Genomic DNA, 12,939 nt, shown 5'->3' with positions numbered 1-12,939 from the left:
TAATTTTTATTTTTTTGACAGGCAGAGTGGATAGTGAGAGAGAGAGAGAGAGAGAGAGAGACAGAGAGAAAGGTCTTCCTTTTGCTGTTGGTTCACCCTCCAATGGCCGCCGCAGCTGGCATGCTGCGGCTGGCGCACCGCGCTGATCCGAAGCCAGGAGCCAGGTGCTTCTCCTGGTCTCCCATGCGGGTGCAGGGCCCAAGCACTTGGGCCATCCTCCACTGCCTTCCCGGGCCACAGCAGAGAGCTGGCCTGGAAGAGGAGCAACCAGGACAGACTCTGGCGCCCCGACTGGGACTAGAACCCGGTGTGCTGGCGCCGCTAGGTGGAGGATTAGCCTATTGAGCCGCGGCGCCAGCTAGTGCAGCCATTTAGAAAACAGCCTGGTAGTTCCTCAAAAGGTCAAACATAGAAATTCCACTCTTAGGTAGATACCCACGAGAAAGTAAAGCACATGCCTACACAAAAACTTGTACATCAATATTCATAGCAGAATTCCTAATAGTGAAAAAGTGGAACAATTCAATCGTTTGTCAGCTGGTGAGTAAACAAAACACGCTACAGCCGCACAATGGAGGGCTGTTGTACCCTAAGAAGGAAGGAAGAACTGCTATCCATTACAATACGGATGAACCCTGAGGACGTGCTAAGTAAAAGATGCCAGGCACAAAAGGCCGTGCATTGCCTGATTCCACTGATTTCAAACATCCAGAACAAGCAAACCCGTGCTGTGGAGAGATCAATGGCTGCCAGGGAATGGCAACTGTTAATCAATACTGGGGTGAAATTTTGGGGTGAAGAAATAGTTCTGGAATTAGAGAGTGGTGATGCCTGCACACCTTGTGAACATACTAAAAACACTGAACTATACACTTTTTTTTAAAAGGATGAATTTTATGGTATGTGAATTTTCTTAAAAAAATTAGCAGACAAATCTGACAACAGTACAAAGGACAAATAAAATGTAGTATATTCGGCCGGCGCCGTGGCTCACGAGGCTAATCCTCCGCCTTGCAGCGCCGGCACACCGGGTTCTAGTCCCGGTCGGGGTGCCGGATTCTGTCCCGGTTGCCCCTCTTCCAGGCCAGGTCTCTGCTATGGCCCAGGAGGGCAGTGGAGGATGGCCCAAGTACTTAGGCCCTGCACCCGCATGGGAGACCAGGAGAAGCACCTGGCTCCTGCCTTCGGATCAGCGCGGTGCACCGGCCGTAGCGTGCCGGCCACAGCGGCCATTGGAGGGTGAACCAATGGCAAAGGAAGACCTTTCTCTCTGTCTCTCTCTCTCACTGTCCACTCTGCCTGTCCAAAAAAAAAAAAAAAAAAAAAAAAAAAAAGTAGTATATTCATGTAATGAAATGAAACAGCAATCATATGCCTGGGAAAGCAGCAGAGGATGGCCTGAGTGCTTGGGCCCCTGCCACACTCGTGGGAGACCAGGATGGAGGTTCAGGCTCCTGGCTTCAGCTTGGCCCAGTCCTGGCCATTGCAGTCATTTGGGGAGTGAACCAACAGATGAAGATCTTTTTCTCTCTCCTTCTCTCTTTGTTAACTCCGCCTTTCAAATAAATAAATATTGGAAAGAAAAAGAAAAAAGAAATACAAAACAGCAATAAAAAGGAATCCACAACCTATATGTATCTTAACATCATGTCTAGTGAGAGAAGCCAAGTAAGAACAGAATACACAGTATATTTTATTTATATAAAGTAGAAGAATGCTATAAAATCTCCCAACTTAAAAAAACAGCCGTTTTTCACCCCAGGCCTCTCAAGTCTACCTTCTTTTTTGGGATCACCTTTTCAGCAAACCTCCTTTAAAAAGTTGTTTAAATACATTGTCGCCATTTCCTCTCCTTTCACATTCTGAAGAACTTGTTCCCCATCACTCCCTAAAACTTGTTAACTTCAATAACCAGTTCTCCTTCATCATTTTGCTTGACTTACAGCATTATCTGACACAGTTGTTCACTCTCCTTTAAAAATACTGTTTCTTTCTTTCTTTTTAAACATTTTATTTATTTGAGAGGCAGAGCTACAGACAAAGAGAGGCAGACACAGAGACAAGGGTCGGCTGGTTCACTCCCCAAATGGCCACAATGGCTGGAGCTAAGTCGATCTGAAGCCGGAGTCAGGAGGTTCCTCTGGGTCTCCCACCCGGGTGCAGGGGCCCAAGTTCTCAGGCCATCTTCCACTGCTTTCCCAGGATATAGCAAATAGCTGGATTGGAAGAGGAGCAGCTGGGACAGGAACCGGCGCCCATATGGGATGCCTGTGCTGCAGGTAGAGGCTCAGTCTATTAAGCCACAGCGCCAGCCCCTGTTTCTTTCTTTTTAATTTTCATTTATTTATTTGAGAGATAGAGAAAGAAAAAGATAAGCAGAAAAAACTCTTGTCCACCGTTTCACTCCCTAGATGCCTGCAACAGGTGGGCCAGGTGGGCCAAAGCCAAAAGAGCTCAATCCAGGTCTCTCACGTGGGCAGCAGGAACCCAAGTACTTGAGCCCTTGCTGCCGTCTCCCAAGGTCTATACAGGTGGGAAGCTGGAGTCAGGTACTGAACACAGGTATTCACTCTGGTGTGAGACTCAGGTATCTTTCAACTGGTGATTTAAATATTAGGCTAAATGTCTACCCCCAAAATACTGTTTCTTTAAGTTCTGGGACACCCCCCACCCCGGCTCAATCCTACCTCACTGCCCAGAATCCTCCACCCAACTTCTAAATTCCAGATTTCCTAGGACTGAGTCCTTTTTCCCACCAGTCCTTAGGTGATCTCATCCAGTTTCATGGCTGGATATACTGTCTATACACTAATGACTCCCAAATGTACTTAGCCAGTCTGGCCCTCCAGGCATGAGGACTCTCCACCTGGATGTCTATCTAAAGGACCTAGATTCATTCTCATTCTCTCGCTCTCTCCACACACACACACACACACACACACACACACACACACCACAGTGTATATATACATAGCATATATACTATATATACATAGTTTTATATATATATATATATAAAATGTACACAGTGGGTGGACCTTTAGGGACGCATCTGCTTCCCATGCCCCTTCTTTCACTGACTTCGTTCCGGCCTTCTGTCATCCTGGAACTCTCCAAGCATGCTTCTGCCCCAGGTCTTCCACACTCCTGACAGGACCAGTTTTCTCCTAGCTGTCTTCCTCACAGTTCCCTCCCTCAGCTCTCTGCTGAATCTCAAATATCCCTTACTAGTGACTGTTGCCCAACTTTATTTTCCTTCATGATACTTGCTACCTCCCAGAACATCATGTATTTATTTGCTGCATCTCCCACAGAGCGCAAGCCACACAGGGCATTGTTTTGTTAGTTGCTGCATCCTCAGCTCCTAGAAGTGTCTGGCATTTACTAATGGCATAAATACTTCCTGAATCACTGAAGGAAAGACACGTAATTCTAGGTATTACTACTATTGTTCTCATTTCAAAAGACTCCCAAATCAGGACTACAAGCAGAAGGAAATACCACCGTTAGTGATTAGTAGATGGTGGAAAATAATTATATTCAAAGCCTTCAAATCATCATTCCCAACATTTAAATGACAGTAAAAACAGTAAATATATGATTATAGAAATAATCAGGGACAAGTCAAATAACATACTTCATTCAGAGAGCTGGCCCCATGACTCTTAGTACCTTCAAAAGTGGTACACAAGGTGTTATTTATGGTAATACATAATATAATCCAAAATTCCCATGAGCCTTTTCTAACCTAAATGGGCCTTTTGAACTCTGTCAAAGGCTTCTGTTTCCATCACTGTGCACAAGTCCCATTTAGCAACAAATACACACAGGCGCTGGGCTGCGTGCTGATGATCCACCAGCTTCACCAGCAGTCTTGTCTTCATTTCTGGCTAGCTGAATATATAGTAACATCCAGTAGATACTAAAATTTCTGACGGATTCTTTCCCCATTCAGCACTTCCATTACCTTCTCCAGGTTTGGGGTCCCAGCCCAGTCTCTCCCCTATAGGTGAAAAGACATCTTTCACAAACTCCTGGATTTCCTCATAGAAGTCTGTGTGGGACAAGAGAGTTGAGAGAATCCCCAGGTTACAGCTCAGGTCGCTCCATACAGTATAATTGGGCTCATTCACAAAAGCCTCCATGACTTTTAGAACCTCTACAGTGCTAATGATTCCAGCTCGAGCCTGGGATAGGAAAAAACATAAATTAACCTCGTCTTCAAACAACACAAAACAAAAAAACATGTATTTTGGCACTGTCTTATTGTTAATGATCTTTTTTAAGGAAATAAGACTATGTAAACTCAGAAGAATACTGTGGAATAAAAAGGCTATTCTGAAAATATTTCATATTCAGTTTCTTGCTCTTTATAAAAGAACTACTTAGAAACAATTACATTAAAATCCCCTAATTTGGAAACATCAACAAACCAGTTTAACTTCCTATTTCTACTCCGTTTCAGGGGCCTTGGCTTTGTTTTTGTGTTGAAAATTTTCATACTTTCAGAAAAGTTGCAAAAATAGTCAGGGCTTTGATTTTTGACAGAGGCTCTTTCAAAACTGGACCTGCAAACTGTGTCAACTTAAGCCTCTGCTTTACTCATTTCTGAAAGAACAGAAACTGAAGGCACTACAGACTCCGATCCTTTCAGAACTAACAGTTAGGAAAGGAACTTGGTACAGCAGCCAACTGCACAAACAGCCTGCTCTCCTGGGAGCTCTCAGCAATGAGACCAGCAGATGGGAGGCTTTGCGCATCAGTGCTAATCTGTGTTTCTACAAAGGCACAACCCAAAACCAGCGACTACAGAGAGAAGGGAAAATTTCAAGTCCAATTTAAATGAACACTAGAAAGAGTGACCATTTTATCATAGTTAAATACATCCGTAAGTTACTTATGTTGGCATCATAAAGGTAATACTACTAATTGCAACTTTAAATCCTCACAGGAACAAAGCCAAATATAATTGTAAAACTAATGGGATATAATCTGTATAAAATGTTAAAAAGAAAAAATTCTAGCTTTCCCAGAGAAGTACAATCATTACTTTAGAAAAACATAAAATCACTCTGAATGAATTATTAAAAAAATACTCAGTATGGAAATTTCTTCAAGGCTCACACTGATTGCTGTTTACATTACAAAGCACAATTTAAATAAAGATGGTTGCAAAAACCATTTTAGGAATAGTGAAATTTGCTTCTGATAGATTATATAATTTAAATCTGTCATGTTAAATTAATAATCAGTCTTTTGCTCTAGTCCCAAAAGTGTGTAACCTTCAAGAAGAACCATATTCTTACTATGTTTCAGACACTCCAGAAAAAATAGAATCCATCATATTACATAAATGAGAGATGCTCACCAAGGAGAAGAGGTCATTCTGTAATCCAAGCCGATCTACAGGGGGCAGAGAAAGGTCACGAATGCCTGGTAATAAACTTTCCAGCATAGCAGAGCTGTACTGTGTCCGATAAAACCCAACTGTTCCCAGGTTTAACTGAAAAGATATGCAATAGGTACCATTAACAGTTCCATTAATTTTGTTTGTTTGTTTGTTTGTTTTGGACAGTTAGAGTTAGACAGTGAGACAGAGAGAAAGATCTTCCTTTTTCCGTTGGTTCACCCCCCAAGTGGCTGCCATGGCTGGCGTACTGCTCTGATCCGAAGCCAGGAGCCAGGTGCTTCTCCTGGTCTCCTATGTAGGTGCAGGGTCCAAGGACTTGGGCCATCCTCCACTGTACTCCTGGGCCACAGTAGAGAGCTAGACTGGAAGAGGAGCAACCAGGACAGAACCAGTGCCCCAACCGGGACTAGAACCCGGGGTGCGGGCGCCACAGGCAGAGGATTAGCCTAGTGAGCCGCGGCACAGGCCATCTCCACAAAATTCTTTAAAATGTAGGAACTGAAAATTGTTATTCTGCTAAGGCTTTGGGCTCAATAGATCAGTGTTTGTAAGGATTTGGTCTTTCTCAAAGATTCCACTGTCCGAGTGTTTTTATATGTAGTAAACACTTTCTGTAAACCTGAAACTGACCATTGGGATTAGAAATAGAAATGTATGTACATTAGTTTTCCTCTCCTTGACATTTTCTCTCTGCTCTCCCTCACTTTGACCCCCCCATTTCAAATTTCTGTGTCTGTTTTCTTTTGCCTCTGTTCATTTTTGCAAACTGATTCTTTATGTGTTGTTTCTTTTTGACCCCTGTCAGTTAGCATATGTGGACTTTGTTGTTTCCCACTCATATGTATGCCTATCCAAAACCTTTTACACATAGAAAAGGGTTGATTTAAAAACAAGGCCAGCGCCATGGCTCACTAGGCTAATCCTCTGCCTGCGGTGCCAGCACCCCAGGTTCTAGTCCCGGCTGGGGCGCTGGTTCTGTCCCAGTTGCTCCTCTTCCAGTCCAGCTCTCTGCTGTGGCCCGGGAAGGCAGTGGAGGATGGCCCAAGTGCTTGGGCCCTGCACCTGCATGGGAGACCAGGAGGAAGCACCTGGCTCCTGGCTTCAGATTGGCTCCAGCCATAGCAGCCATTTGGGGGGTGAACCAACAGAAGACCTTTCTCTCTGTCTCTGCCTGTCAAAAAAAAAAAAAAAAAAAAAAAAGAATTATGTGGCGCCAAAAGGCAATATCACATATTTGGACAATTATTTTCTATAGGTCATTTACCAACAGCCAAAAATCTTTCTTGAAAATATTTATATACACAGTAGTTTAATGGTAAAATAATTATATATACATACTTTACTCTTTGTATATTTTAAAGGCAAGTGTATATTTATTTACTTACTTATTTATTTATTTAAATTTATTTGACAGATAGAGTTAGACAGTGAGAGATAGACAGAGACAAAGGTCTTCCTTCCGTTGGTTCACCCCCCAAATGGCTGCTACAGCCAGAGCCGATCCAAGCCGATCCGAAGCCAGGAGCCAGGTGCTTCCTCCTGGTCTCCCACGAGAGTGCAGGGGCCCAAACACTTGGGCCATCCTCCACTGCCTTCCCGGGCCACAGCAGAGAGCTGGACTGGAAGATGAGCGACTGGGACTAGAACCCGGCGCCCATATGGGTTGCCGGCACCACAGGTGGAGGATTAACCAAGTGAGCTGTGGCGCCGGCCCCTGTTTACAGTATGTATTTTTAAATAATTACTTACTTATTTGAAAGGTGGATCCACAGAGAGAGAGGAAGGAGGGAAGAGATAGAGACCTTCCATTTGCTTTTTCAGTTCCCAAATGGCCACAATAGTCAGGTATGGGCCAGGCAGATACCAAGAGTCAGAAACCCCTACCTGGGGCTGGTGCTGTGGCATAGTGGGCTAGGCCTCTACCTGTGGTGTCAGAATCCCATGTGGGTGCCAGTTCAAGTCCTGGCTGCTTCTCTTCCAATCCGGTTCTCTGCTGTGTGGCCTGGGAAAGCAGTGGAGGTTGGCCCAAGTGCTTGGACCCCTGCATCCACATGGGAGACCCAGAAGAAGCTCCTGGCTCCTGGCTTCGGATCAGCTCAGCTCTGGCCATTGCAGCTATCTTTGCAGCCATCTGGGGAGTGAACCAGCAGATGGAAGACCTTTCTCTCTTGTCTCTCCCTCTTTCTGTCTGTAACTCTACCTCTCAAATAAATAAAATCTTAAAAAAAAAAAGAAGAAAAAGAGAGAGAGAAAAAGAGAGAAAGGAAGGAGAGAGAGAGAGAGAGAGAGAGGAAAAAGAGGGAGGGAGGGAGGGAGGGAGGGAAACTCCATGCTGGTCTCCCACAAGAGTGGCAGGGGCTCGAGTACGTGGGTTATCCTCTGTTGCCTTCCCAGCCATATTATCAGGCAGCTGGATCAGAAGTAGAGCAGCCATGACCTGAACCAGCACTGGTATATAATGCTAGTGTTGTAGGCAGTGGTTTAACCCCACTGTACCACAACACTGGCCCCTATTAACATCCTTTAAATTATCTCACAAGTAAAAAAAAAAAATATTTATTTGAAAGGCAGAAACAAAGAGATTGATCTTCCATCCATTGGTTCACTCTCCAAATGGCCACAACAGTGAGAGCTGAGCCAGGATGAAGCCAGAAGCCAGGAACTCCATCAGGAGGGTCTCCCTCCTGGGTGGCAGGGGCCCAAGTATTAGCAGATGCATTAGCAGGGAGTTGAATCTATCCCACAATTTAATGCAATTATTTTATTGATTTCCTTTATCTTTTACTGTAGGAATAACCTTTTTTTTTTTCCTTTACCTAATTAAAATCATAGGGGCCAGTGTTGTGGTGTAGCAGGTAAAGCCTCTGCCTACGACTCCAGCATCCCACATGGACGCTGGTTTGAGACACAGCTGCTCTACTTCCAATCCAGCTCCCTGCTAATGCACCTGCAAAGGCAGTGGAAGATGGCCCAGGTGATCAGGATCCTGCACCCATGTGGGAGATCCAGAGGAAGCTCCAGCTCCTGGCTTTGGCCTGGCCCAGTCCTGGTCATTGTGGCCATTTAGGAAGTGAATCAGCAGATGGAAGCTCTCTCTGCAAATCTTTCAAATGAATAAAAAAAAAAAAAAAAAAAATCAGCATATATACCTTTTGCCCATTTGTAAGAAATGTTTCTTACTGCTGCATACTTTCAGATTATAATTTCATATATAATAAAACAGTAATAAATAGTCTAAGTATATTTTAAAATATATTTTACAAATAAAAACAGAAAAATAGCTCTTTTCTGAAAAGTGCAAAAGTCTGAAATGCTGTATAATTTTCACCCCTGGAGAAGAGTCTATAAGAGTTAACAACTTTTTTTTTTTTTTTTTTTTTTGAAAGACAGAGTTAGAGAGAGGTCTTCCATCCGCTGGTTCACTCCCCAGATAGCCACAACAGTCGGAGCTGCACCGATCTGAAGCCAGGAGCCAGAAGCTTCTTTCAGGTCTCCCACACGGGTGCAGGGGCCCAAGGACTTGGGCCATTTTCTACTGCTTTCCCAGGCCATAGCAGAGAGCTGGATCGGAAGTGGAACAGCCTGGACATGAACCGGCGCTCATACAGGATGCTAGCACTGCAGGCTGGGGCTTTAACCCACTGTGCCACAGTGCTGGCGCCTGTAAGAGCTAATTTCATTATGAAGGTGCAGAAGATAGAATAATGAAAAATCACACTTACCCACAGGTATTTTTGCTAAAGGAATGTCACATTTCAGTAACACAAACTGATCATTATGTTTGTCTGATCTCATTTGATTACAGTTGTGCACATATGATGACAACACATCACTGAAGTTAACATGTCATTACAAGACAGGGCAGTTTGAAGTTGAGAGACTACAAATGTTCTGGTTAATGTGATTTTATACACAGCCTTCCATTTGCTTTTCCTCCTTAGTCCTATCCCTTTTTGTCTACCTAGCTACCTCTCCCTTACCTACAAGGGCAAATGGCTAGACAAAACAATTTGAATAAAGAAAGTGACAGTAACAATCATCTTTTTAAAAACAGCTACGCTGGGGCCAGGGCTGTGGTGTAGTGGGTAAAACCACTGCCTGCAGTGCTGGCATCCATATGGGCGCCGGTTCGATTCCTGGCTGCTGCACTTTCAATCCAGCTCTCTGCTATGTCCTGGGAAAGTAGTAGAAAATGACCCAAGTCCTTGGGCCCCTGTACCCAGATGGGAGACCAGAAGAAGCTCCTGGGTCTTGGCTTTGGATTAGCCCAGCACTAGCTATTGTGGACATTTGGGGAGTGAACCAGTGGAATGGAAGATTTCTCTCTCTCTGCCTCTCTAATAAATAAATAAATAAATAAATCTTTAAAAGCAAAACAGCTATGCCATCTCTGGACTTACCTTCACCCACTGGTCGGGTTTGACATTTTGCAAAACCACATTCATCTCTGGCTTGTCCATTAGAATTTTCAGTTTGGCCTGGTTGGGGTCTTCACTAGTAGATATTGTGATAGGAACCATCCACTGGGGACAATCTTCTCCTAAGCAACAGAACACACATAAAACTTGACAAATAATTTTGCACAGGGAGAAACAGATGGTAAAGTGGAGAGAGACAGGACTAGCACTGTGGAACAGAAGGTAAAGCCGCCACCTGCAATGCCAGGACCCCATAGGGGTGCTGGTTTGTCTCGGCTGCTCCACTTCCAAATCAGCTCTCTGCTAATGTGCCTGGGAAAGCAGTAGAAGATAATCCAAGTCCTTAGACCCCCTGCACCCCATGTGGGAGACCCAGAAAGAAGCTCCTGGCTTCAGATCGGTCTAGCTCCAGCCGTTGCAGTCATTTGAGGGAATGAACCAGTGGATGGAAGATTCTCTCTCTCTCTCTGTAACTCTACCTTTCAAATAAATCAATTTTTAAAAGAGAGAGAGAGGAGCCAGCACTGTGGCATAAAGGGTAAAGGTGCCACCTGCAGTGCTGCCATCCCATATGGGCGCGGTTCGTGTCCCAGCTGCTCCACTTCTGATCCAGCTCTCTGCTGAGGCCTGGGAAAGCAGTAAGAAGACGGTTGAAGTCCTTGGGCCCCTGCACCCTCGTGGGAGACCTGGAAGAAGCTCCTGGCTCCTAGCTTTGGATCAGCCCAGCTCTGGCCATTGTGGTCAACTGGGGAGTGAACCAGCGGATGGCTGACCTCTCTCTCCCTGCCTCTCCTTCTCTGTTTAACTCTTTAAATAAATAAATAAATCTTTATTTAAAAAAAAAAAAAAAGGGAGAGAGAGACAGAGAGAGAGAGAGAGAGGCCTGGTGTCCTAATCAGAGGCTTGAGTCTTAACTCTTGAGTCAACAGCTCATTCTTAGTACATGAACTCTTCCTCTAGGTAATATGAATATTAGTGCTAACAAGAGACAATTTCCTAACAAAATTTCAATAGCATATAAAAAAAGAGAACAGTTAACTCACTTAAAGAATCACTAATGCAATGATTTTTTTTTAAAGATTTAGTTTATTTATTTGAAAGAGTTACAGAGAGAGGTAGAGACAGAGAGAGAGGTCTTCCATCCACTAGTTCACTCCCCAGCTGGCTGTAACGGCCAGGAGCTGCACCGATCCACAGTCAGGAGCCAGAAGCCAGGAGCTTCTTCCGGGTCTCCCACATGGGTGCAGGGGTCCAAGGACTTGGGCCATCCTCTACTGGGCTATCCCAGGCCATAGCAGAGAGCTGGATCAGAAGAAGAGCAGCAAGGACTAGAACAGGCGCCCAAATGGGATGCCGGCACTTCAGGCCAGGGCATTAACCCGCTGAGTCACAGCACCGGCCCCTAATGTATTGATTTTAACTTGTTTTCCTTTTATAGACCAATAGGGATACCAATGATTTTACGGTTCAAATAAATTTTGAGGAGAAAGGGCTCATGTAGCATTTCTTTCTTTTTTTTTTTTTTTTCAAAAAAAGATTTATTTATTTATTGGAAAGCCAAAGTTACAGAGAGGCAGAGGTAGAAAGAGAGAGATTTCCATCTGCTGGTTTACTACCGATTCGAAGGCAGGAACCAGGAGTGTCTTCTACGTCTCCCGCGCGTGCGCAGGAGCTCAAGCACTTGGGCCATCCTCTACTGCTTTCCCAGGCCATAGCAGAGACCCAGATTGGAAGTGGGGCAGCCAGGTCTCGAATCAGTACTCATGGGATGCTGGCCCTGCAGGCGGCACCTTTACCCACTACAACACAGTGCTGGCCCCCACACAGCATTTCAAAACAAATTCTTAGGTGAAATTCAAAATAGGTATACATACTACTGAGACACTGAAGGGCTGATTCTTTAATTTAAAAAAGTATTTATTTATTTGAGAGACAAAGAGACTGAGACATAGAGAGAGAAAGAGAAAGAGAGAGAGAGAAACATGAGAGCTCCTATCCACTGGTTCATTCCCTAAATGCTGACATGGCTGGGACCAAAGCCAAGAGCTGATAACTCAATCCAGGTCTGGTGGCAAGGACTCATTTACTTGAGGTATTACTGTCTGCATTTGTGGCGAGCTAGAATAAGGAGCTAGAATTTATTGAACCCAGGGACTCAGATGTGGGATGCAGGGATTTTAATCCCTAAGCCAAATGCCAGCCCCTGAAGAGCTGGTTTTTATTGCTATGACAGGACACTGTTGGAACTGCTGTGTTCATCACTGACGAATCCTATCTAGAAGCCAAAGCTGGGACAAACATTTGGCACAACAGTCAAGATGATGCTTGTGATGTCTGCACCCCCCACCAGAGGCTCTACTTCCCACTCCAGTTTCCAACTAACACACACTGTGGACACAGCCAGGGATGGCTAACGTAGCTGGGTCCCTGCCACTGACACTGGAAGACTCCTGGCTTCAGGCTGGCCCAGCCACAGCTGCTGTGGGCACCTGGAATGTGAACCAGCAGATAGATCCTCCTATTGTCTGTCTCTCTGCCTTTCAAATAAAAGGAAAAAAGATAAATAAAAATTAAACAAATAAAGCCCAAAGCTTTTGTTAGGCAAAAACACTATTTTAGATATCAGACAGTAAAACAGAGTTTACATTAAAATACTAAACAGGGGGGCCCGGTGCTGTGGTGCAGCGGATTAAAGCCCTGGACTGAAGTGCCAGCATCCCATATGGACGCCAGTTTGGGTCCTGGCTGCTCCTCTTCCGATCTAGCTCTCTGCTATGGCCTGGGAAAGCAGTAGAAGATGGCCCAAGTCCTTGGGTCCCTGCACCCACATGGGAAACTCGGAAGAAGCGCCTGGCTCCTGCCTTTGGATCAGCACAGCTCCAGGCATTGCAGCCAACTGGGGAGTGAACCAGCAGATGGAAGACCTCTCTGTCTCTATATCTCTCTGTAACTCTTTCAAATAAATAAAATAAATCTTAAAAAACAAACAAACAAAAAAAAACAAAAAAAAAACCTGTGGATTGATGTAAAAAAATTGAAAAAAATAAAATACTAAACAATCGGATGTCCTTGTGCAGTCCATTAATGGAGCTATTTAAATAAGTTACATAG

At 44.5% G+C, this 12,939-nt stretch overlaps 1 protein-coding gene and 1 non-coding gene across 8 annotated transcripts in view; one reads left to right on the top strand and one right to left on the bottom strand.

The window, feature by feature from the left end:
- Positions 1 to 5,450, top strand: part of LOC103351553 (uncharacterized) — a 45,798-nt gene extending 40,348 nt beyond the window's left edge. Inside the window, exon 3 of the transcript XR_011383491.1 lies at positions 5,317 to 5,450. This is a non-coding gene — a transcript (uncharacterized protein). The remainder of the gene's footprint in view (positions 1 to 5,316) is intronic.
- The window catches only part of NPEPPS (aminopeptidase puromycin sensitive), a 119,046-nt gene that overhangs the window by 15,165 nt on the left and 90,942 nt on the right, over positions 1 to 12,939 (bottom strand). For all 7 annotated transcript variants that reach the window (XM_051825622.2, XM_051825623.2, XM_051825621.1 and 4 more), the window contains 3 exons: positions 9,811 to 9,950; positions 5,369 to 5,503; positions 3,968 to 4,187 (listed from right to left, as the gene is read on the bottom strand). In XM_051825622.2, the coding sequence (XP_051681582.1) occupies positions 3,968 to 4,187; positions 5,369 to 5,503; positions 9,811 to 9,950 (495 nt within the window). The remainder of the gene's footprint in view (positions 1 to 3,967; positions 4,188 to 5,368; positions 5,504 to 9,810; positions 9,951 to 12,939) is intronic.

This window comes from Oryctolagus cuniculus, chromosome 17, assembly GCF_964237555.1.
Source record: "Oryctolagus cuniculus chromosome 17, mOryCun1.1, whole genome shotgun sequence".
NCBI lineage: Eukaryota > Metazoa > Chordata > Mammalia > Lagomorpha > Leporidae > Oryctolagus > Oryctolagus cuniculus.
This window is presented reverse-complemented; position numbering and strand designations above follow the sequence as displayed.